This window comes from Monodelphis domestica, chromosome 7 (genome assembly GCF_027887165.1).
Source record: "Monodelphis domestica isolate mMonDom1 chromosome 7, mMonDom1.pri, whole genome shotgun sequence".
NCBI classification, from domain to species: domain Eukaryota; kingdom Metazoa; phylum Chordata; class Mammalia; order Didelphimorphia; family Didelphidae; genus Monodelphis; species Monodelphis domestica.
The window spans coordinates 126,132,993-126,158,991 of NC_077233.1; the positions used below are offsets into that span (position 1 = coordinate 126,132,993).

General features: G+C 35.4%; 1 protein-coding gene across 16 annotated transcripts in view; it reads right to left on the reverse strand.

Annotated features, from left to right (window-relative positions):
- KDM4C (lysine demethylase 4C) overlaps positions 1 to 25,999 on the reverse strand; it is a 469,399-nt gene that overhangs the window by 411,946 nt on the left and 31,454 nt on the right. For 11 of the 16 annotated variants that reach the window (XR_001623634.2, XM_016424248.2, XM_007499560.3 and 8 more), the window contains exon 2: positions 3,079 to 3,199. The exons of 4 other annotated variants lie outside the window; for them this stretch is intronic. Coding sequence is in view for 11 of the 12 variants with exons in the window: in XM_007499560.3 (XP_007499622.1) it covers positions 3,079 to 3,199 (121 nt within the window). In the remaining variant the exon portion in view is untranslated. Of the gene's footprint in view, positions 1 to 2,999; positions 3,200 to 25,999 lie in introns of those variants that run through there. One more of the 16 variants, XM_001371735.4, reaches the window with a different exon arrangement.

The following is a 25,999-nucleotide window of genomic DNA, read 5'->3' on the forward strand; positions in this document are numbered from 1 at the left end:
TATAAACTATATCAAAGTGCTTGCCTTCTAAATTGGGGGAGGGGTGTAAAGGGATGAAAGAGAGAGAGATGGAGAGGGAGAAAGGAAGGGAGGAAGAATAGGAAACAATGATTTTTTAAAAAGTAATTGTTAAAGGGAGCAGCTAGGTAGCTTAGTGAATAGAGAACCAGGCCCAGAGATAAAAAGTCCTGGGTTCAAATCAAGAATGAAGATGCTTCCTTGCTATGTGACTCTGGGCAAGTTATTTAACCTTCATTGCCTAGCGCTTACTGCTCTTGAGCCTTAGAAACAATACATACTAAGATAGATGGTAGAGGGTTTTTAAAACAAAATCAGAATGTTAAAAATTATTCTTATGTGTGAATAGAAAAAAATTTTTAAATTTTAAAGGGGGGCAGACGGTGCTGAAAGTCACATGGCTTTTGGACAATCAATAAATATTAGCTTAGCTGCTAGAATTCCAAACATGAGGTCCTATCCAATGACCAAGTAGACATACTTCAAGAGGAACTAAATATCAGTCTTGGTATTCTTGCTCTAAACAAAGGTAGAAAAGAAAGGAAATTACAGCCATATAATTAAAGGGTTGACATTCTGGAGGGCAATTTGGAACTATGTCCAAAGGGCGATAAAAGACTGTCTGCCCTTTGATCCAGCCATAGCACTGCTGGGCTTGTACCCCAAAGAGATAATGGACAAAAAGACTTGTACAAAAATATTCATAGCTGCGCTCTTTGTGGTGGCCAAAAATTGGAAAATGAGGGGATGCCCATCAATTGGGGAATGGCTGAACAAATTGTGGTATATGTTGGTGATGGAATACTATTGTGCTCAAAGGAATAATAAAGTGGAGGAATTCCATGGAGACTGGAACAACCTCCAGGAAGTGATGCAGAGCGAGAGGAGCAGAACCAGGAAAACATTATACACAGAGACTGATACATTGTGGTACAATCGAAGGTGATGGACTTCTCCATTAGTATCAATGCAATTTCCCTGAACAATCTGCAGGGATCTAAAAAAAATAAAATAAAATACTACCCACAAGCAGAGGATAAACTGTGGGAGTAAAAACACCGCTGAAAAGCAACTGCTTGACTACAGGGTTGGAGGAGATAAGACTGAGGAGAGACTCTAAATGAACACTATAATGCAAATTCCAACAACAGGGAAATGGGTTCGAGTCAAGAACACATGTGATAACCAGTGGAATCATGCGTCGGCTATGGGAGAGGGAAAGGGGGGGGGGAGGGGAGGAAAAGAAAACGATCTTTGTTTCCAGTGAATAATGTATGAAAACGACCAAATAAAATAATATTTAAAGAGTAAAAAAAAATAATTAAAGGGTTGACACACTTTCCTTAGAAAAGTATGTAATATGTAATGCCCAGTGGATTTACGCGTCGGCTATGAGGGGTGGGGGGGAGGAAAAGAAAATGATCTATGTCTTTAATGAATAATGCTTGGAAATGATCAAATAAAATATATTTTTAAAAAAAAGAAAAGAAAAGTATGTAATAGGGTACACCTGGGTGGCTCAGAGGATTGAGAGCCAGGCCTAGAGATGGGAGGTCCAAGGTTCAAATCTGGTCTCACATAATTCCTACCTGTGTGACCCTGGGCAAGTCACTTAACCCCCATTGCTTAGCCCTTACCACTCTTCTGCCTTGGAACTAATATATAGTATTGATTCTAAGACAGAAGGTAAGGGAGGAAGGGAGAAAGTGAGGGAGGAAGGAAGGAATGGAGGAAGGGAGGGAGGGAGGTAATAAAAGAAGAATTCTATTCTACACATGAAGGCAACAAGAAATTTCATGGCATATGTGGTCATTTTATATTACAGTGCTCATGACTAGTCTTTGCAAAAGAAAACTACCTTGAAAATAAGAATAGCTAACATTTAAACACCTGTTAGGAAGAGGCACAAGACTTCTATGAAGCACTCAAAAAGACTGTGCAAATTAACCACTTATTCAATGACTTCAGTACAAAAGGACAAATAGGTGAAAAGGGGGCAAAAAAATGTCTTGGCAAATATAGCAGTAGTAAGGAATGAGAAAAGTCACAGACACATTAGAATATATATAAGATTTGTGAGTATCCAACATGAATACTTTCAGATAATAGAATCAGAAAATACTAGGATATGGAAAGCTTCAAATAATATTTTTTAAAAGTAGGGCTGATTAACATTTAAGAGACAAGAAAGATCTAATACTAATTGTATACTAATATGTATACTACAATACAAACGTGGGTCTCATTCCAGAATGAGCAATGTAAAGTGAGGTCACTGAGCAAAGATCAAAATTAATACAAAGCTAAAAACATAAAAATGAATAAAAAAGATGTCATGAAATTAAAACAAATCGAACCAAACCTATTCAAGCAAACTATTAATGATGAGATACTGGAAATGGGCAGAAAAGAAAGGGCCATTAAAACAGTTTACAACCATTTTTAATAGAGTTTAATTCAGATAAATAAACTGGCATAATGAAAAAATTTTTTTAAATCTAAAAAAGCTATCTAAATTGGCAAATGCTTGACAACCAGAAAGAAATGTGAGGTTCAGGTCAACAATTTTTTTAGAAAGATAAACTCATTTGTAAACTTTTATGAGGTGAGATATTATAGAAAAATGCATGGCACTGCCTAAAAAAAAAAAAACAGTTTAACACAGTTAAGGAAAAATCCAGTTAAAAAATTAAGCAATTATGTATAAGACGTATTCAAATGGGTTTTGAAATTTCTCATCAATTTGGATGTTACTTCCAATGACCTAGTAACTCATCCCAACCTGCTCATGCTTTGTAACTCAGCCCAACCTGCTCATACTTTGTAACTCATGGCCAGAGGTTTCCAGTCTACCAAGTATGCTGGAAATGTTTCTATTTGTCTCCCAGCATAACAAGAATATCCATAAATACTCTAAGTGGTCTATCATGTCATCCCTTCCTCGCACCAAATGACCAACCCATCTTCTTTTTCTAGCATACTTTTCATGATGAAAACTTTTATTCCTGGTCTTCTTCAAAGTTCCCCATTTGTTATATGTTGCAGCCTGTTCACACCCACCATGCACCTCTCCATTGCCCTTTGTGTGAGATTCACTTCCAGTTCTTCGGAGACTGTTGTGTTCCATGTCTTGAAGCCATACAACACCAACGGTAGAATATAAAAGTATATAACGATGAAACTAAAAGAAAGACAACAAAGAGATGAAAGATGGTAAAGATCAACAAAGACTTTCACAAGAAACACCTTTCACCATCATGAACAGTGAAAGTATCCTATATTGACTCTAATAATACAGTCCCAAATGCCCTTATGGGGGAGTAGAAATGGCACTGAAAAGCAAAGATGAGAAAATAAGATGGAATGGAATTACTATACACAAAGGAGGTCCATTCTGGAAAAGATAGCATTGGGAGGATGTTGAGATATCAATATGTCTGAACGGGGGGAAAGTTTAAGTTGTAGAGAAAATAAGGAGTTCTTATGATTACCAAGAAAATTGACCATGCTATTATGCTAAACTTATGAAGTTTTTTCAAGAAAAATATATACAAATTAACAAGAACATTTTCATGTACATAAAATTTTGGCAAGGACATCATGCATTAAAAGCATTATTGGGGGTTTTAGGAATGAATGCACAGGCTTTCTCAGTTGATGTTTCATGAAGGATTACATCTTCACCATCACCCAAATTAAAGATACTAAAAAGATTCCACTGAAATTAGGGAAAAAGAAAACTAATTTAGTAGAGTAAAACACAGCCTTTTTAAGCTCTGGTCCAATAAAATGCCTCCCATACATGTTTCAAAATTATACAAGAATCATAGAAAAATATAACAAAATTTTGACCAGCAACTCTCTGATGATTGGTTTCAATCAAAAAAGGCAGAAAATAGAAATATGTATGCTTGTGAAAGATGGTAACTACTGTCACTGAAGAGATCCAGAACAAAATCCAAGTTAAAAAAGAAATTCCTTTAGATGGTAGGGCCTTTAAGAGACTCTTAATTCTTGTCTGCACATAAGCACTGTACAGACTCTTATCAAGCCTGCTATTATTGCCAAATAATTGAGAAATATAATTCCTCAAATCAAATAGATACTAAGATTGCCTATGTGCCCTGCCACCATGATGTACATGACCTACGAAGTGTATATGTGTGTCTCAGACATGAAGAAAACACAGACAAGACAATGCAAAAAGATAATGATGTGCCTAGAACTGAAAAGAAGAAAAGTAAACAGAGGGTGAGGGAGTCCTTTGAGAAACTGCAGTTATTATAAAGACTTCAAAAGCTTCCCCTTGCAACAAGGAATCATCTTTTTAATATCACAATTCTTCTAGTAACATTGTATGATATGCCTGAATCATGGAACACCATCCTCTAAAGAAATGAAATTAAGGGTCAACCAAAGGGCAACAGTAAGAGACATAGTAGTTGTGAGGTGGGAAAACATTACAAATAAGAAATTATAAAAGAAAAGTATTAAGATATCATCAAAGAAAGAAAAGGATTAAAAAGATGAGCTGTTATGTGGCAAAAACAAGGAAAGGATTGTCCACTGGTATCCAAACTATGTCAAAAGAACGAGCAAAAGACCCTATACCAAATTTTGGAAAAACAACTATGAAGTTAAACCCAAACAGAGCTGTTGGCGGAAAATGGAGTTACCTGGAAAGATTTCAAAAGTTCAGAGTCCTCTATGAAGGACTAGGCCCTCTAATCAAAGGCAAAAAGTGTACTATCCTAGAAAATATCTTGCGGCCAGATTTGTACCAGGACCTCTCATCTCCAGGCCTTGCATTCTTATCAACTGAATCACCTAATTGCACACCACCACGATCCACATAAGCATTTCAAACTCCATATGTCCAAAACTAAGGTTATCATCTTTGCCATAATACTTACTACTCCTTTATGATATGACTGGTTCTTTTAAGGCAGTACAGATTTATTCACTCGGTGAATGTTCAAGATTTAGATGATAATTTAGACATTTCCTTCTCTTCTAATATGTAATTACCAAGTCCTCTTGATTCATCTTCTACAAAATTTCTTATATTTCTACTCTCTTTTCCCATTGGCACCACCTTAATATAGAGTACAGGTCCTTATTACCACCTGATGAGACACTGAAGAATCCACGAACAGTAATTCATATGGCACCTCCCTGCTCCTCTTCTAGACTCTCCTAAGGTACCTTCTAGCACTGAATTGCATCATCTTTCATACTACTGTGTAAATCTCTCCTCTGGTCACATGACTCCCTATTGCTTGCCATATAAAGTTCAAACCCCCGGCATGAGATGCAAAATAACCCTCCACACTCCAATGCCCCCTTAGCTTTCCAGCTTTATCTAAATTGCTTCCTGTCATATATTATTCTAAAACTGTTTATTCTTTTTCTAAGAACATATTATGGTTTTCTACCTTCATATTTTTGCAGATGTTTCATAAACTTGAAATACCTTCATTTGCATCACCTGCTGAACTTCTTGAACTGTTCAATATAGAATTCCAAATTTAGCATTCTCAAACTTCCCAAAATATCCTATTTTGTACTTCCTTTAATAAACCTACATATTCCTTTGTACCACTGTATCATTAGTAATCATCTAATAAATATTTATTAAATGAATACTACATGCCCTGCACACTCCTGGGTGCTATAGATACAAAGACAAAAAAAAAAGTCTTTGACCTCAAGGACCTTATGCTCTATCTGAGCAGAAAACACATTTACACACTTAATATATAAGATAGGCATTCAAACTTTTTTTAAAATATGGCCATGAAGGATCAGAAAAGGCTTCAGGCTTCATCTAGAAGGTAGCATTTGAGCTGAGTTTTTAAGAAAACTAAGAACTCTAAAAGGCATAGTACATGGATATGGAAAATGAAGTGTTGACTGCAAGAAACAAAAACCAGGTTAGTCGGCCTGAACTGTAAAATGCATAAAATAAAAAATGAGAATAATAATATTCCTGATTGGAGCCACAATTATATGAAGAGATACCCAAAAAAAATCTGACAAAACCCAACACCCATATTTCCATTTTTTAAAAGCTTACTTATATAAACAAATGAACATTTCTTTAATAAAGTAAATGATATAGCAGGAGAGCTAAGTGGCTCAGTGGATTGAGGGCCAGTCCTAAAGACAGAAGGTCCTGGGTTCAAATGTGGCTTCCTAGCTGTGTGACCTTAGACACGTCATCTAACCCTCATTGCCTAGCCCATACCTTAGAACCAATAATACACAGTATTGATTCTAAGGCAGGTGAGGGTTTTAAAAAATAAAAATAAAAAAATTATATATATGTATGTATGTATGTACATACACACAGTACACGGTATATAACTAAAGATGATAGCCAACATTATATATGATTAAGGAAAGCTAAAGGACTCTCAAATAAGATCAAGGATAACAATTTCTTATCACTACTACTAATTTACTTAAATGCTAGAGATATTAGCTATAGCATTAAGACAAGAAAAAGGAAACCAATGGAATTTGCACTGAAAAAGAAACAAAACTACAACTTTTGAAGACATGATAATCTATGTAGAAAATTAAGACAACTAAAAATTGAAACAATAACTACAACAAAGTTGCTAGATAGAAAATTAATCCACTTAAAGCATCTACATCTCATCAGATTACCAACAAAATCCAACCATAAATTCCAGTCCAAATAATGACAATGTAAAACATTTGAGCCTGCCAGCCAATACAGTAATGAATTTAGAAAATTCCCAAAGACAGATATAGATAATTGATAAAATACTACCTGTTCATAGTTAAGTCAAGTCCATATAATATAAATGTCAAATCTAACTAATATGACTATTTACCAAATTACCAAAGGATGATTTTATAAAGGTAGACAAAATAATAATGAAATTCAACCATAACAAAGAATAGGCAAAAAATTACAGCCTGTAGGCCAAATCTAGACCTCTGCCCATTTTTATTTGTTTCACAAGCTTAAAATGCTTTTTAAATAAAGAATTTTTTTAACACTAAAGAAATTTTTTTTTAATGTAAAAGATCTATTTTAGTTCACAAGCCATATTAAAAAAAAAGGAGGGGGCAGTTGGATGGCTCAGTTGATTGAGAGTCAGGCCTAGAGATGGCAGGTCCTAGGTTCAAATCTGGCCTCAAACACTTCCCAGCTGTGTGACCCTGGGGCAAGTCACTTGACCCCCATTGCCTAGCCCTTACAGAGCCAATACACAGTATTGACTCCAAGACAGAAGGTAAGGGTTTTAAAAAAAAAAAAGGAAAGGACCCAGGTTTGGCCTTCAGGCTATAATTTGATGACAAAAAACAATGAGAAAAAATATCTTATACTATTCAATAAACAGTAATCCTCAAAATGATTTAATAGTGACTAAAAACTATAAAGTTCAATCAACAAAAAATATTAGGTCAGATACATAAGGGATACAATATTATAGTGTCCAATAAATGAAAAAACTTCAAATATCAGAGTAAGAATTCGTTATTCAACAAATATTGCTCAGAAAACTGGAAAGCAGTGAAGCAAAAATTAGGTTTAGGACAACATTCACATCATATTCCAAGATAAGTTACAATGGATACATGACTTAGACATAGAGACTTATAAATAAAAGGAAGGAGAAAAGAAAATAAATTTTTGACCTATGAATTGGACAAGAATTGGAAAAGATCAAAGACTCATAAAAGATAAAATTGTACTTTTGATTACATGAGATTACAAAGTTTATGTACCAACAAAATAAATACTGCTGGGGGCAGCTGGGTGGCTCAGTGGATTGAGAGTCAGGCCTAGAGATGGGAGGTCCTGAGTTCAAATTTGACCTGACACTTCCTGGCTATGTCATAACCCCCACTGCCTAGTCCTTACCACTCTTCTGTCTTGGAATCAATGTCCAGTATTGATTCCAAGAAGATATGGGTTTAAACAAAAAAAAATACTAAAATTAGAAGGGAAATTGTGACAAGTTTCTCTGATAAAGGTGTCATGTGTAAGATATATAAGAAAGATCCAAATTTATAAGCATAAAAGCCATGTTCTAATCGACAGATTATCAAAGGAAGAAATCCAAACTACCAACTAACACAAAAAATGTTCTAAATTATTATTAAACTATTACCCAAGCACCTCCAAGGTTTAACTTCACACCTACCAAATGATATCAAAAGAAGCTAAAAGTTATTGGAAAGGATTTAGGAAACCAGGAAAATTAATGCAGAAATGGTACAGATATTAACTGGTCCAGCCATTTTGGAAAGCAATTTGGAACTATGCCTAAAAAGTGTCTCAAGTGTGCAATTCCTTTAACTTGGAAGCTCCATTTCAGAGAGGGGAAGGAGGAGGAGGGAGGGAGGGAGGAAGGAAGGAAGGAAGGAAGACCCCTGTGTACTAAAATATTTACATCAACTATTTTTGTAGTAGCAAAGAACTGGAAACTAAGGTGATGGCTGGGGAACAGCTACACAAATTGAGGAATATGAATAAAATTATATTATGCCATAAGAAATGATGAAATGGATTTCACAGAAAAATAAGAAGGCAGAGTGAAATGGGCAGAACCAAGAGAACAATTTATACAACAATAAAATTTTAAAAAACCACTTGGAAAGATCTGAAAGCTCTAAACAATATAATGGGCAAACCATAATTCCAGAGGACTTCCAGAGGATCAAGCATGCTAACCATCTACTGGCAGAATTATAAAGGGCTCAAAATGGAAAAATAACACACAAATTTACAGTCACAACCAATATCAAATCTGTGAGCTTTATTTTCCTTTTTTTCTAGTTGGGGGTTGGATGGGAAGGAAAGGTATAGGATCTGGCAGATAAAACAAAAACAAAAACAAAAAAAAACAGAGTCATTGAAGCATCTGTTGTTAGAAATTCACAGAAGAAACTAGAAGGCCAGAAAAGAATCTCAGCCAACTGAAAAATTTTGTAAATTATATTCTGATTTTTAGATATTTAAAAATGAAAGCACAATGTATATAACATAAATCCAGGTTCATGCATAATCCTCTTTGGTACTACTATAACAATAGAAAAATTTAGTTCCACCAGAACCAGTATATGTCATAAAATAAAATCACTCATTAATTTGTAGTCATATTATGTTTTTATTAAATGTCACAGCTGAATGAACTACCCTATTGTTATCAAGCTTACTTATCAATCATTTTTGGTTGTTTCCAAAAACCAAACGAAATTATAAAGACTAAAAATTTCCCACCATTGAGTAATTTCAAAAAGTGATTTGTCCAACAGAAGTCATTTTGGAATTAGGATGTAGTCACTCAAAAAGAATCTTTTAAAAAGATTCATTCATTTAACAATATCATTGTCCCATCCATATCTCTTCTTTGTTGCTTCTCTTTTTTACAAGTTTTAAAAATGAACCCTTTTTATGTCCTTAGCTTTCCTCAGTCTCAGCTCATTCTGAGTTTTAGCATTCCAACTGTTATTCTTAAAAAACTATGCCATGCTTTTATATTCTCATTTTCACCTTCTGTATAAGTCTTTCGAAAATTGCATACTTGGTAAATTCCCTGTGCAGCCTCGTTTTCTCCTCAGACCATTCTTCTTTTTCCTCCTGATTATAACTTTTGGGGGTCTTCAGGACTTCAGCTCAAGAACTTCTTCCTTTTGCTCTGACTTCCCCACTAGACAATTTTAGTCTACAGCATCCTATCTTCCTGTCTCTTCTCTCTGAAACATGCTCTCCTAAAAACTGTTAAACAATTCCTAGGTTTTCTTTTCCTGTCACAAAGCGTGAGAGAAAAATCATTTACTCCCTGAAAGTTTCCATTATTTACAACCCAGAAGTAGCTTCTTGGTAAGAGATAATCAGGGGCAGAATAGTTTAATTAATCTTTTAAAATTATCATTAAGGCAAGACCAGATAGCATTGGCTGTTCTTCTTTTAGGCTGAGAGAACTCCCAACATGAGACCAGAAAATTTAAGTTACCTAACATGACTGTTACAAAATTTTGATCCAAAAAGCATCTACTTCCTCTTTCAACTGAGGTATAATTTATATATAACTAATATATATATTAAATTATATATAATTATCACATTATATATAATTATATATAACTAATAAATATATTAAATAATAAATATAAATTAAATATAACTAATATTGCTATCTCGAATGATCTTCCAATGTTCTCCACCATATTTTCCCCCTTCCTGGTTTCTGGATTTCCTCATCTGTCCATATCTTTTTTTATAGACAGTACTACTGTTACCCCTACTTATCACAATTTCTTTTACATGAGGTAGGTAGACTATCTACTAAGTAGTGAGAAAACGGCAATTTGTTTGGCTTGAGAAGAGTATCCAAATCTGTGAAATCACAGATCCTTAAAGTAGTAACATGGTAAAGAAAATTGTCTTAACATTCATTTAATTTTATATATATTACGGAAAATGGCATTTAAATCAAAAGTTTAATGTATATCATTTGCATTAATGATTTAATGTTACTTTGGACCATTTACTAAAAAACTCACCAGTATCAAACTTAATAACTTCAATAATCTTGACAGTCACTAAAAGTTTATGTGCTGGCTTTAATGAATTTGGACAAAGGATAACATAGTCAACAAATCTATTGTGTTCCCAAAAGATCTCACTTTGTACAATTTATTTTATTCTTCAGCTATGATACAATGAAAGGCAAAATAGCATTCAGTCATAGGTCAGAAAGAATTATTCTCATTTTCTCAAAAGCTGATAACATCCATAAAGCCAGGAAACTAAATCATTTAGTCATCAATCATGAGGAATTACTATTATGCCTCTTTTTAAATCTATCTCAACTGAGGCATATTTGGTTATTTTTCAAAGGAAAGGCACTCCCCCAATTTCTGGGGGTCTGCGGGCTATATTGGAGCAAAAATTCCCTGATAATTAATCCAGAATCCAAGGTTTTGTTTTTACTACTTGGTTTAGATTCTTCTTAAGACAATATGTCATGGCTGGATCAGGAGTGAGGGAAAAGCACCCCAGATTTTTTTCACCTACATAGTTATTAAGACATGCAGTCTCGGAGGTGGAATCAAGATGGCGGCATAGAGGCAGCAAAAGTTCAGACATTTCTGAAAACCCTTCCTCACCAATTAAAAACAAAATGCTCCTGGGGACTGAAAACCAAATCTAACAACAAGTCAGAGCTAAGGAACCTTCGAGCTGGACTCAACTTAAAAGGCACATGCCCAAAAAGCCTAAATTAGAGAACACTCGGGTTTAAGGGGAAATAAAAAGGAAGGTCCCAGGACCCCTCCCTCACCTACAGTACTGAGCCTCCAACAGTGGCTGGAATCTCTGGGCAGGCAAGGGTGCTAGTCTGGAGGGAGTAATTTGCAAACAAAACTGTGCCAGGCTCAGGACTTTGAACACAGGCAGCAGGGCAGTAGCAGGAGGAGAACCTCAGAGAAGGCAGCCTAATCCCAATTGACATTCCATATTTACCCACCCACCCCACACCAACCCCGAGGTTTTGGCCTCAGTGCACATCCAGCTCTGCAAGATCAACTCCACTTGGCTTAATCTTATCAAGCCTTCTGAGGGCAGGGAAACTCAAGCCCAAACACCCCTGCCCCCCTCAAACTGCTCTAAGAGCTTTCCTAACTAAGCTCCATGGGTGAAGATTCACAGAAAAGCCCAAACCCACAAATCCAGTACAAAATGAGAGGAAAAAGATAACAGGCAACTATAGGAGTGAAAGAGGGGAAAATATGAGCAAACAACAGAAAAAGAAAAAAGAAATCACAATTAACAGCTTCTATCCAGGCAATGAACAAAGAGCAAATGAAACAGAAGAAGATCAAGAAACGCCTAGCAAAAACACAGAAACTCCAACAAATAGGACACAGGCTTTGGAAGAACTCAAAATACAATTCACAATTAAGAGAGGCTGAAGCAAAATGGGAACTTAAAAAGCAAGATAAGCCATCTGGAAAAACAGGCACTTGAACTAAAACAAAAAAATAAAGTCCTAAAAGCCAAAATGAATAAGCTTGAAAATGAGGCAAAGGAGATGAAATATCAGAAGGAGAAGAATGACTGAAAAGCCAGGTATAAAATTCAGTCTTTAAAAACCAGAATACAACAATTAGAAGCAAGTGACTTCACAAGGCAGCAGGAAACTATGAAACAAAATCAAAAAAATGAAAAAATTGAAGAAAATATGAAACGCCTCATTCAAAAAACAGAAAATTTAGAAAATCGGTCCAGGAGCGACAAATTAAGAATCATTGCTCTACTGGAAGAACAAGACAAAAGAAAACGCCTGGACATCATCTTACAGCAAATTATCCAAGAAAACTGCCCCAACATTCTAGACTAAGAGGGATAAGTGGAGATTGAAAGAATCCACAGATCACCTCCTGTACTTTAATCCCCAACTGACAACACCCAGGAATATTATAGCCAAATTCAAGAACTACCAGACCAAGGAAAAAATATTACAAACTGATAAGAACTCATACAGATACCATGGAACTATACTGAGGATAACACAGGATCTGGCTGCATCTACACTGAAGGACCGAAAGGTATGGAATATGATATTCCAAAAAGGAAGGGAATCAGGTTTATAACCAAGAATCAAATACCCAACAAAAGTGAGTATATATTCTTGGAGGGAAAACTATGGTCATTTAATAAAAGAATTCCAAGCAAATAAAATAACTCTGAGGTATCACCTCACACCTAGCAGATTGGCTAAGATGACAGCAATAGACTGTAATGAATGCTAGAGGGGATGTGGCAAAGTTGGGACATTAATGCATTGTTGGTGGAGTGGTGAATTGATCCAACCATTCCGGAGGGCAATTTGGAACTATGCCCAAAGGGTGATTAAAAAAACTGTCTACAGGGGGCAGCTGGATGGCTCAGTGGATTGAGAGCTAGGCCTAGAGATGGGAGATCCTAGGTTCAAATCTGGCCTCAGACACTTCGCAGCTGTGTGACCCTGGACAAGTCACTTGACCCCCATTGCCTAGCCCTTACCACTCTTCTGCCTTGGAGCCAAAAGACGGAAGGTAAGGGTTTAAAAAAAAAAAACTGTCTACAGTTTGATCCAGCCAGAGCACTTCTGGGTTTGTACCCCAAAGAGATAATAAGGAAAAAGACATGTACAAGAATATTCATAGCTACGCTCTTTGTAGTGGCAAAAAACTGGAAAATTTCAATTGGGAAATGGCTGAACAAACTGTGTTATATGTTGGTAATGGAATAGTATTGTGTTCAAAGGAATAATAAATTGGAGGAATTCCATGGGAACTGGAATGACTTCCAGGAATGGATGCAGAATGAGAGGAGCAGAACCAGGAGAACATTGTACACTGTGATACAATCGAATGTAATGGACTTCTCCATTAGTGGCAAAGCAGTGATCCTGAACAACTCTGAGGGATCTACAAGAAAGCACACTATCCACATTCAAAAGAAAAACTGAGGGAGTAAAAACACAGAAGAAAAACAACTGTTTGATTACATGGGTCAAGGGGGATATGACTGGGGATATAGACTCTAAATGATCACCCTAGTGCAAGCATCAATAATATGGAAATAGATTTTGACCAATGACACATGTTAAAACCCAGTGGAATTGCTCATTGGCTACAGGAGAGGGTGGGAGGAGGTCAGGGAAAGAACATGATTCTTGTAAGCAGTGAAAATTTTTCTAAATTGACTAATTAAATAAAATTTTCCCAAAAAAAAAATTTAAAAAAAAAAAAGATTCTTCAGTATTGTAAGGCTTGATATAATCATCCACATGTCATTTCATCCCCAACATCCCCAAAAAAGGGCATCACCATCTACAGAGGATGCCTCTTCTATTTGGCTTTTTCACTGGCATCTTCCAAGTGACAGTTATAAATGAATTTATGCATCACTAAATATTAATAATCAGAAGGTTAAATTGAGTCGTGGTATAGCCATCCTTTCAGGAATTTTACTTTTTTACTATGTCCATAGAGAATACCTTATTAGAGAAGTCTTTAGGGAAGAATTTATAGTGTTCATGTCTCACAGTGAGCATTAAGAACATACTGAAAGCCCTCCATTCTGAATTCATATACAATTCTAAACTAAATTTCCCATGATGATATATTTTTTGGTTGCTTCTGGACACATGATGAAAAACTCTTATTTTCCTCCCCAAGTAAAGCAAATCTTCCATTTAGCTGCAACTTTCTTTTGGTTTTTGGTTTCATTTATGGGGGCAATGTCATAAATAAAAACACTTTAGCTTCTCAAGCGGTCAGTGAACAGCAATTCAAAGTACCAAGAGCTGGTTAATATTTATAGAGGACTAAAAACAAGGTACTTCTTAGGGCACTCTGCAGAAATGGAAGTCATGCAGGATTTAAGACCATCTTGTATTTTTCTTTGTTTGATATGTTGCCATGGCCAAATGATCAGGCTACTGATTATGAACCTCTCTATACTTTTGTTGGTTATTCCTCAGGAAAGAATATAGTCTATTGACAAGACAATAGAAACCCCCATCAAATTATAATCTGCCAGAGTTTACATTATACTTCATTTGCAAAACTATGAAAAGGGGAAGAATTTATGACCAAAAAAGATAGAGAACATTACAAGATGTAAAATGAATAACTCTGACTCTATGAAATTTAAAAGTTTTTGTACAAGAAAATCAATCTAACCAAGATTAGAAGGGAATGAACTGAGGGAAAATTTTATAACAAATTTTACTGATAAAGGTCTCATTTCAGAATAAAAGCATCAAGAAAAGCTGCTAGAGACAAAAAAAAAACAAAGAAAAAAAGCTGAAATGGACAGCTAAGACTTTGAACTTAGTAAATTTGTTTATATAAGAGGACAGATCGAAAACAAGACTTATATGTAAGACTATGTTGAAATAATAAAACAAAAGTAATTTCACATATTAGGGAAATAGCATGCATCACTACATAATTTGGAAGAAAGAAGAGATCCATCAGTCAACATGAGAAGTGGAAATCTGAAGAAACTTGATAAGTATTAAATCAACACAACACTATTAGACCCAAAACACAAAATCACAAACTAACATATTGAGATCTTGTTTACATAAACAAGTGTCTGAAATTGTATTTATGCAAAATGTAAATATGTATATAGTTAGTTCCATAAGGTCTTAGGCAAATAGAAAGATCAATAGATATTTCTATTTGACTGACATCAGGATGTGAAACAATGTATATTGTATTATATGTAAATAATTTCTATAAATAATGTATTAGTTTTAGTTAACTTAGAGTAAGTAGTATTAGCACTAAGATTCAAATTTCTTGTAATCGTTTTGTTCAACATTTATTGTACTGAATTTATTGTAAAACCCAAAACTACCCTTACCCAAACTTTCCTCCTAAGAATTCCTTAGGGTAGATTTAGTAAATTGGTAACTATAAGTAAGTGACCTTGGGAATGTCACAATAAAAAAAGGGGGAGGATTGTGGAAAGGAAACAAAACTGACAGTTGGTGGGGGAAGGGCCAACTGGGAGTGGCAGTTGGGTCTTATGACTAGCACTTCCTTCCTGGTGTTAGAGGAGGGAGGAGCTCATTCAGCCCAGGCTGGAGTGGCATGCCTCTTCTTGGTTCAGCCAGAAGGTTCAGGCCCAATCACTTCTGAAAGTTAGAATTGTTCTTCTTTGCTTTCTGTCTACTAAGATTCTGAATTAGACAAAGCAAGGACTGATATAGACGGGAGTGGGAGAAACCCTCTGCCAGCCTCTGGGGCCTGGCCTCAGCTCTGAAGCTGAGGAAGAAACTCCAATCCCAATTGGTTATTAAACTTTATATTATTTGAATTCGCAGTCTGATAAGTGGACTATCTTTTCTGGGCATAGAAGGAGCTGAACATCATTTCAGTCATTCAACGACAAACAGTCCTTATTGGACCCCTGCTTCTTCCTCTCGGCAGAGGGCATCTCTCTCCTTTGCCTCACCAAGCAATATTCCTTCTCTCCCTTTAAACTCCTCCATACCCCCATACAAACCTCCCATTTATACGCTGGTTTTTCAATCAACTCCTCCTTTCCCAATAAATATTACAATAATAATATGAAAATATATTCTAAACCACTCCTGATTAGAGAAGTGCAAATTAAAACACCTCTGAGCTACCTCATACCTACCAGACTGGACAATAGTGATAATTGTAGGCAGGGATACAGCAAAATTGAGACACATGCATTTTTTATGAAGTTCTAAAATGATCCAACAATTCAGGAGGGCAATTTGGAACTATTCCCAAAGGGAACAATGTATACTCTCTGACCCAATACCACGCCTAGGTCTATATCCTAAAGAAATTTTTTTTAAAAGGGGGGAGGGTAGCTACTTGTAAAAAAATATATATATTTATAGCAGCTCATTGTGGTGGCAAAAAAATCGGGAAATTGAAGGTTTGTTCATTAATTGATGAATGACAGGACATTGTGGTATATGATGATGAAACACTAATGAGTTGTAAGAATTTATCAACAAGATGATTTCAGAAGGAGATAGAAAGATCTACATAAACTGATACGGAGTGAAATAAGCAGAACCAGAAGAACATTGTACAGAATAAGCAATATTGTGGAATAATAAACTATGATAGCTATTTTCAGCATTGGAATGATAAAGGACAATTCTAAGGGACTTATGTCAAAGAATGCTATCCCACCTCCAGAGAAAAAACTGTCGTAGTCAGATGCAGATCAATGCATATTAGTTTTATCAAAGTTTTGGGTTTTATACAATTATTCTCTTTTTAAAATACATGGAAATGTTTTGTATAACAATATACAGAAAAAATTGCTTGCCAGCTCCAGGAAGAAGAAAAACAATCTGGATCATATAACTTCTGAAAACTTATATGGAAAATTATCACATGAAATTAGTTAAAATAGCTTTACAAAAAAACAAAGAAAATAATTATTTAGAAACTCTCATATCTTACTCTAATGCTCAAACGAATGAACCCAAAATCTCTGTTCTACCAATAATAAAATGTCCTTCATATGAGATCTCTTCCTTTTATGTTCTATCTCATTACATAACTGAAACTCAGTTCTTCCTAAGGGATTTTGCATCTCTGGTTACCTTCTCCAATACTGGATGTATGTCAGGCCCCAAAAAACAGTGCGTCAGAAGAACGAATGGACACCATTTTTGCCCCTGACTTCAACTTCTCAAACTGCTCTCTATATTTGACACTAAGAAAATTCTCCTTTTTTGAGGTTCATTCTATCCAAATATAATCCCCGATCCTCAAAGACACTATACTAGTTAGTCTTCATCCTCTTTCAAGCTTAGTAAACTGATAATGTCCTTGAGTAACCTTCCTATGCTCTTCCCCCACCCTTAAACTTGGAGACTTTGAAGGTAATATCCCCTCAATTATACTTGTTTCTCATATAAATCCCTCAAATCACATGCTCTCCCTCTTCATTCTTGACTCCTGGCCTCCTTCAAATTCCAGCTAAGCCCTACCCACTTTCTAGGAGAAGTCTTCTTCTAATCCCCTTAAAAAAAAAAAAAACTTAACCTGTCTTAGAATTAATACAATATATTGGTTCTAAGGCAGAAGAGCCTTAAAGGCGAGGTAATAGGGGAAATGAAGAGAACATTATATACATTAATAGCAGTACTGTCCAAAAAAAAATGTGAATGACAAAGCTATTAAGTTATATGAATATTCAAATCAATTACAAAGAACCTTTGAAGATGCGAACTACCTCCAGAGAAAGAACATGTATGGTATAATAAATAATTGTATAAACTATGTATTATATAGTTTCATATGCATATGTGTCAAATGTTGACCCTCTCTAGTGCTGGGTTAGGAGGGGAGGGAGGGAAGGAAGGAAACAACTTGGAACTTAAATGTAAAAAATACATTTTTTTTTTAAAGTTAAATTTTAATGAACAAAATGTCCTATTATTTTTATCACCCACTAAACCCACCTTCCCCCATGACTAAACTGAAGCATTTCCTTGTAAAAAATAATGAGGCAAAACAAATCCGTACTTTGGTCACATCTGAGAACAAATTAGGTACTACTAACTAGGCCATCTCTCAGACAAAAAGTTTCATCATAAAGTCTTAACTGAAAGCTGCTTAAGACAAAGCTCAAGTCATTCAATGCTTTCCTTCATATTATTGTTGTCCTTATCCATAAACTGTTGTCATGATTTTGTTTCTTTCATTCTGCATTATCACTTTCTGGCCTTTAATGTTCCTTTGTCCATTGTCCTTTGCTCAACATTTTTAAAAAAATCATATAATCCATAGAATCCCTTAAAACTGTCATAGTCCTAGATATTTACTTCTTTCCACTTTCCTTCTTTATACTTCATAGGCAAACTGTTAGAAGAAAAAAAATCACAAAGCATTGGCCCATTTTTGGCAAAAAATAAAACATCCTCTCCAAAACTTCCTTTCTCTGAATGGATATCTTCTCTCCCTCCAACTGCCACCCATCCTTTTTGGCTCCCCTCTATGTGTTATCTTCCCTCATTAGAGGGAAGGAACTATCATTTTTTTTTTTGCTTAAAGTTATATGCTCAGTACAGTGATGCTATACAATAAGAGCTTAATAATTAGTCTAATCTCTAACTTACATTTAAAAACATGCATTTTTAGTCAGAATTTCAAAAATAATATAGATGGTAAATATGTAATTTTCTTCCTTTTTGACAATTTTATTACTTGAACCATATCATACATCTTTTGAAATGTTCATTTTTCACATATAAATGTAAATAATGTATATCATATTAATATATTCATGTAGTGAACATTTATAATAAGTGTATGTTTTTACATGTAAATGGATACATATGTAAATGCTTGCATAATATGATAGACCTCACACTTTTGTTTTTAGGAAAATTTGAAGCATATGTGAAAAAATTTGAAGCACTGTGGAAAGAATTTGGAGTTTAGAGACTCTTCACTCTAATTTCATCTCCAGTACTTCCAGCTAAGTGGACCTAGGCAAGTAACTTAATCTCTGATAGCCTCAGGTTCCTTTAACAGCAAAATAAGAATTCCACTGGATATAGCCATTTCATAGAGTTGGTGAAGTTGACACAAGATAATATATATGTTTAAGGCATCCCCAGTTACATCTCCTAAGTTACAATTGAGTTCAAACTAAAAAAATAATTTGAGAGATATTCAACCATACAACTTTATTAAGCCAGAAGCCAACAATTCCCCACACAGACTCTCATGCTAGAGGGGAGAAATTAATTCACAATGAGATAAATTCCACGGTAACCATTCCAGCAGAAACTCACAGCAACATGACTTCGTGTGTGTGTGTGTGCGCGCGTGCGTGTGCGTGCGTGTGCGTGCGTGTGCGTGTGCGTGTGTGTGTGTGTGTGTGTGTGTGTGTGTGTGTGTGTTTAAACCCTTACCTTCTGTCTTGAAATCAATACTGTATATTGGTTCCAAGGCAGAAGAGTGGTAAGGGCTAGGCTATGGGGGGTCAAGTGACTTGCCTAGGATCACACAGCTGGGAAGTATCTGAGGCCAGCTTTGAACCTAGGACTTCCAGTCTCTAGGTCTGGATCTCAATCCACTGAGCTACCCAGCTGCACCACCACCACCCCACTTCCTGTGGTTTTGAAGGAACTTTATCCCTCTCTGCTCTTTACTGCTATTTTTACCTATTCAGCTGTTCCCGAATGAAGATTTGGCTCTATTCTGTCAGATGCTTCATTTGTACCTCCTGTATTGCTGTAAATCACTGATTCTTCTCCTCTACAGCTGTCATTTTGTCCTGAAGTTACCATTACCTCAGTCTTCCTGGTTAATATCCAAATAAAACTGGTTCATTACTATCTACTATTGCTTGAATTTCCAGTAAGGTCTCTTCTAGTTTGACACTTCCCAGCTATATTCCTGAACCACTATTTAATGATCTTTGAGTTTTAAATCATTTGAACATCAGGCCTCAGATATATGTCAGAGCCACACTTCCTAGCCCACATCACAATTCTAAAATCTTATGATTCACCTACCTCGTAGCTCCAGCTAAGCGAAGCCTAAAAAAGAGCCCTCAAACAGCTGCCATGAAATACTTCTTTCCAGGGCAGCTAGTTGGCTCTAAAGTCAGCCTGGAATCAGGAGGTCCCGAGTTCAAACCTGACTTCCAATACCCCCTAGCTGTGTGGTCCTACGCAAGTCATTTAGAGCCCTATGACCTAACCTTTACCACTTTTCTATCTACCACAATTACATCAAAGGCCTTGCCTTTTTAAGTATATTGGTGCTTTGCGAACCTTAAGGTTTATTTTTTTTAATCTTATAAGTCTGTATCCTGCTATTATTCTTTTATACTTTATGCCCTATGGATCATTTTGCAAAGGTAAATAAACTGTTATTACTTGAACAAAAGTACTGGAACATAAACTCATCTTCTGCAGGTTCACTGAAAGCAAATCACTATATTTCCATATGAGTTTGATTTAGCCTTTTAGATCTCAAATCTGAAAACTTTCTGTTCCAAATCCCTTATATATCCACATCATCCATATCTATGAAAATTGTTGCTCATAAATTCCTACAGATTGTTATATAGTTTTGGGCTTCAGTTATTTCAGTCTGACACTACAGGAATCATTTGGGTTGGCAAAGATACTGAAGTTGTTTGATATTTCCTTCTCCAGCTCATTTTCAGATAAGGAAACTGAGGGAAACAGGATTAAGTTACTTGCCCAGGGAAATATATATACTTAAGTGTTTGAGGCCAAATATGAATTCAGGACCAGGTCCAGCAGTCTATCCACTGTGTCAAAATGTTAGGCTGTGACCATGCTCAGGTTCTAGTACTGGATTAATTACTCTTCCTATTGATTCTATTTGCCATCTGTATTCAAACTTGAAACATTCAATCTCTATATTTCCTTAAGGGTACATTAAGAATTATACATTTATAAAATTCAAATGACACCTTTTTATCATTGCAGAAAGATCAAGAGATAAAGAGGCTATTTAATTTGACTATTACTAATATGAAGTTCTATAAAACAAAACAATGACAAAATATTTTTGCAAAGCAGGTAATCCTCAGGTAATTTGCAGTTTTTTAAGTATTAGAGAAACTAAAGGAAGTTTAACATAAGTTAGACTTTTACAAATTATAAAATTATTTTAGATTGTTACAAAATAATTAAAATACAGGGGCAATAAGTATATTACAATGCAATCAAGTATCCCCTACAGCAAAACATTAAACAATAAGACTGAATAAAGACTTTCTCCAGACTTGATGGGATATATAATATTCATAGGATTAGATTTAGAATTGAAAGGGGTCTTAGTAAGGAAAATGATGACTACAGATATTAAATGACTTCCCTAAGGTCACACACATAGTAAGAGATAGAGCAGAAGAACTCAAATGCTCAAGACATCAAATACAACATTCTTTCCATCTTACCACAGGACATTCTATTCCAAGGAGTTAATCTTTCCATTCTAGCGACTTTTAGATATTATTGTTCACTGTTTATAACTACATTTGACAATTCTAAAACACTTTACCAATGATTTCTAAAGATAAAATGTCTAACTCAAGTGCTCCTGCCAAAAATATCCTCTAGGTTATATCTGACTATAGCTATTACTAAAACAAAGCCAATAAACAGTATTTTGCTTATTAATAGTGTAACATTCAACTCCCTTAACTAAAGAAATTTTTTAAATTATTCCATTGATTAAATTAGGTGAACACAGAATATTATACTTGTCAGATATTTGCGAAAGGAAAGATTTTAGAACAAAGCAAGAGTTAGAAGAAAATACAAAATATAAAATAAATAATTTTGATTACATTAAATTAAAAAGTTTTATACAAACAAAACCAATGTAACTAAAATTAGAAAGGAAGCAACAAATTGGGAAAAAATCTTCATAGCGAAAACCTGACAAAGGTCTAATTACTCAAATTTATAAAGAGTTAAATCAATTGTACAAAAAAAATCAAGCCATTCTCCAATTGATAAATGGGCAAGAGACATGAATAGGCAATTTGCAGATAAAGAAATCAAAACTATTAATAAGCTATTGAGAGTGTTCTAAATCTCTTATAATCAGATAAATGCAAATCAAAACAACTCTGAGGTATCACCCCACACCTAGCAGATTGGCTAATGTGACAACAAAGGAAAGTAATAAATGCTGGAAGGGATGTGGCAAAATTGGGACATTACTATATTCCTGGTGAAGTTGTAAATTGATCAAACCATTCTGGATGGAAATTTGGAACTATACCCAAAGGGCACTAAAACTGCCTCTGATTCAGCCATACCACTGCTGGGTTTATATCCAAAGAGATAATAAGAATATTCATAGCTGGCGCTCTTTGTAGTGGCAAAAAATTGGAAAATGAGGGGATGTCCTACGATTAGGGAGTAGCTGAACAAATTGTGATATCTGATGGTGATGGAATACTATTGTGCTCAAAGGAATAATGAACTGAAGGAATTCCATGTGAACTGGAATGACCTCCAAAAATTGATGTAGAATGAAAGGAGCAGAACCAGGAGAATATTATACACAGAGACGAATTCACTGTAGTACAATCGAATGTAATGGACTTTTCTACTAGCAGCAATGCAATGATCTAGGACAATTCTAGGGACTTATGAGAAAGAATGCTATCCACACTCAGAGGGAAAACTGTGAGAATAGAAACACAGAAGAAAAATAACTGTTTGATCACATAGGTCGGTGGAGATATGATTGCTTGGGGATATATTATTACCCTAGTGCAAATTATCAATAATATGGAATGGGTCTTGATGAATGACACATGCAAAACCCAGTGGAACTGGGTAGAACTAAGGATCAGCTACGGGAGGGGAGTGGGAGAAGGGGAAGGAAAGAACATGAATCTTGTAACCATGGGAAAATATCCTAAATTAACTAATTAAATAAAATTTTCTGAAAGCCAAAATAAATGAATGAATGAATAAATGAACAGAAAATAATAGAATGGTTAAGCCAACATCTCTTGAAGAAAACAAGAGATCAACGAAAAGTTTCATACAAGAAAATGGTAAGTACATAAAAGAAGTAGAAGAGATCAAGAAGAGGTATCAAGAATACAAAACTACTTACTATACAAGAAAAATCTTAAGGACGGTTACTGATCTTGGAGCCAGATATCCTAGAGAATGGTCTCAAATGGGCGTTAGGAAGTGTTGTTAACAATAAGGCTAATAGGGGGCAGCTGGATGACTCAGTGGATTGAAAGCCAGGCCCAGAGACAGGAGGTCCTGGGTTTAAATCTGGCCTCAGATACTTCCTAGCTGTGTGAACCTGGGCAAGTCACTTGACCCTCATTGCCTAGCCCTTACCACTCTTCTGCCTTAGAACCAATATACAGTATTGATTCTAAGATGAAAGGTAAGAGGTTAAAATTTTAAAAAATAAGGCTAATGGAGTAGTGAAATTCCAAGTGAGCTATTTAAAATCCTAAAAGGTGACACATTAAAGAGCTGTATTCAGTATGCCAACAAATTTGGAAACTCAACAGTGTCCGAAAAGATCAGTTTATATATCAGTCTAAAGAAGGACAATGTCCAAGAATGTTCAAATTACTGAACAAACTGAACAATTGCACATTTTACATGCCAGCAAGGTCATGCTTAAGATTCTGCAAGTGGGGCTTTAGTCATATGTGAACCAAGAATTACCAGAATAGCAGGCTGGTTTTTCAAACAGGCAACATTCCCTGGAGAATTGTGGAGAAAGCAAAGAAGTTCGAAAAAAACATCTTCTGCTTCACTGGTTATACTAAAGCCTTTGTGTGGATCACAACAAAATGTGTCAAATTCTCAAAGAGATGGGAGTACGAGATCATCTTACTTGCCCTCCTGAGGATGTATGCAAACCAAGAAGCAAGAGTTAAAACTGAACATGGAACAACTGCTTGGTTTTAAAAGTGGGAGTATGACAAGGCTACATGTTGTCACATTAATAGAGAACCATCACGCAAAATACGAGGTTGGACAAATTAAAAGCCAGAATTAAAGTTTCTGGGAGAAATATCAACAATCTTAGATATGCAAACAATGCCACTCTGACAGTGGTAAGTGAAGAAATGAGAAGAGATAACAGTCAAAAGTTCAAAAGCTGACTTTAAGCTTACCATGACCAAATGACTTAACAATTACAGCAGCAAAACTATAGCAATTATAATTAAAACTCATGTTTCCTCTTGCCACAAGATCCAGACTCCCTCTCCACTGGTTTACATAAATTTAATTAAGTAATCTAAAAACTAGTCATATATGTTTTAAAGCTGTTATATTTGTTAAATGTTTGGCATAATGGATAGAAAATTGACCATATACCCAGAAAGGCCTGGATTCAACTGCTGCCTCTGACATATGCTAAGTGTTTTCAATACTAGGCAAGTCACCTTGCCCTCAGTACTCCAAGTAATTCTCTTACTGTTAAAGAGTTATTAACCCTTTTTGTGTCATGGACTCCTTAAAGGAAGCCTGAAAAGTCCTTTCCAGAATAATGTTTTTAAAAGCATAAAACATATATTGCTAGAAACTGATTGTTTTAAAATAGTATTTTTTTTAACAATTAAAAAAGTTCATGGACCTCCTGCAAGAATGCCTAACCAAGACAAGTTACAGAGGAAGTGCTTACCTGCTTTGGTGGAGGGGGTTTCTCAGCAGGGAGTTCCTTATCATTGTGAAACCAACAATCTAGTTCTTATCCCTTGCACTGTGTGTATATATATATATATATATATATATATATATATATATATATTAGCTGCATTCGATAATAGCCTATACCCCAGAAATACTGGGATTGATATTTTTTATTGTTTTCTTTCATATGGACATATAGAAATAAGCCTTCTACTTTTACTGGGCATCTTTTAGGGTACCCTAATTAACCTGGCAATTAAAAAATAAAAAAGCAACCAAGTTATAAGAGAAGATTTTGAGTTAATCATTTTTGTGTAGTGCAAATATTTTTGCTTACACTAAATTTCAGCATAACTGGAATTTGCTCATTTCCATACCTCCCTTCCTCAACCCAAGGTCTTATCACTTTTCACATGGAAATTCTTTGAAGTCTATATATTTTATCCTATACATTTCAAAATACTCTGAGAAAAGTGCTCCAGACTCCCAAAGGGGTCTATAAAATAAAAAGATTAAGAACCACAGTTTTTCTAGACAGTTTTCAGAAGGAGAAATCAAAGCTAAAAATAATTATATGAAAAAAAAGTTGTTAATCACTAATAATTAGATGCAAACTAAAACAATCCAAACGAACCACCACCTCACACTCATCTAATCAGCTAGAAAAAGAAAATGACAAATATTGGAGGAGATGTGGGAAAATAGATACATTAATGCACTGCTGGCAGAACTGTGACCAGTCCAACCATTCTGGAGAACAACCTAAAGCAGGGATGGTGAACCTTTTACAAACTACATCCCATGCCCCACCTCACCTACAGACCACTTGACCTGCTCCACCAACTTACCCCAGAGACAGGGGAGGGAAAAAGCACTCCCATAGTTCAGTTGGGCAAAGAGGGGAATGATGTGAAAAAAATGCCCTTAGGATTAGAAACAAATTTAGGGTTATAAACTAATTTAGGATTAGGATTAGAAAGAAATTTAAAGTTACAGTTCAAATTTAGGATTAGGGTTTGAAACGAATTTAGGGTTAGGGAAGGGATGAGAACTCCGCAACCCCTCTACCTCAGTCTCTATCTTGGCAGTCTGTGACCCACTCACCTTATCCCAGACAATCCCAGGCAAGAGAGAATGAGTGCTCCCATTGGACTGCTGGGCAGAGGAGTAGATCAAGTGAAAAAATGTCCTCTTACATGGTGGAGAAGGGAAAGGAAGCAGCTTGACTGGAGTCCCTCTGCCTTTGTAGAACT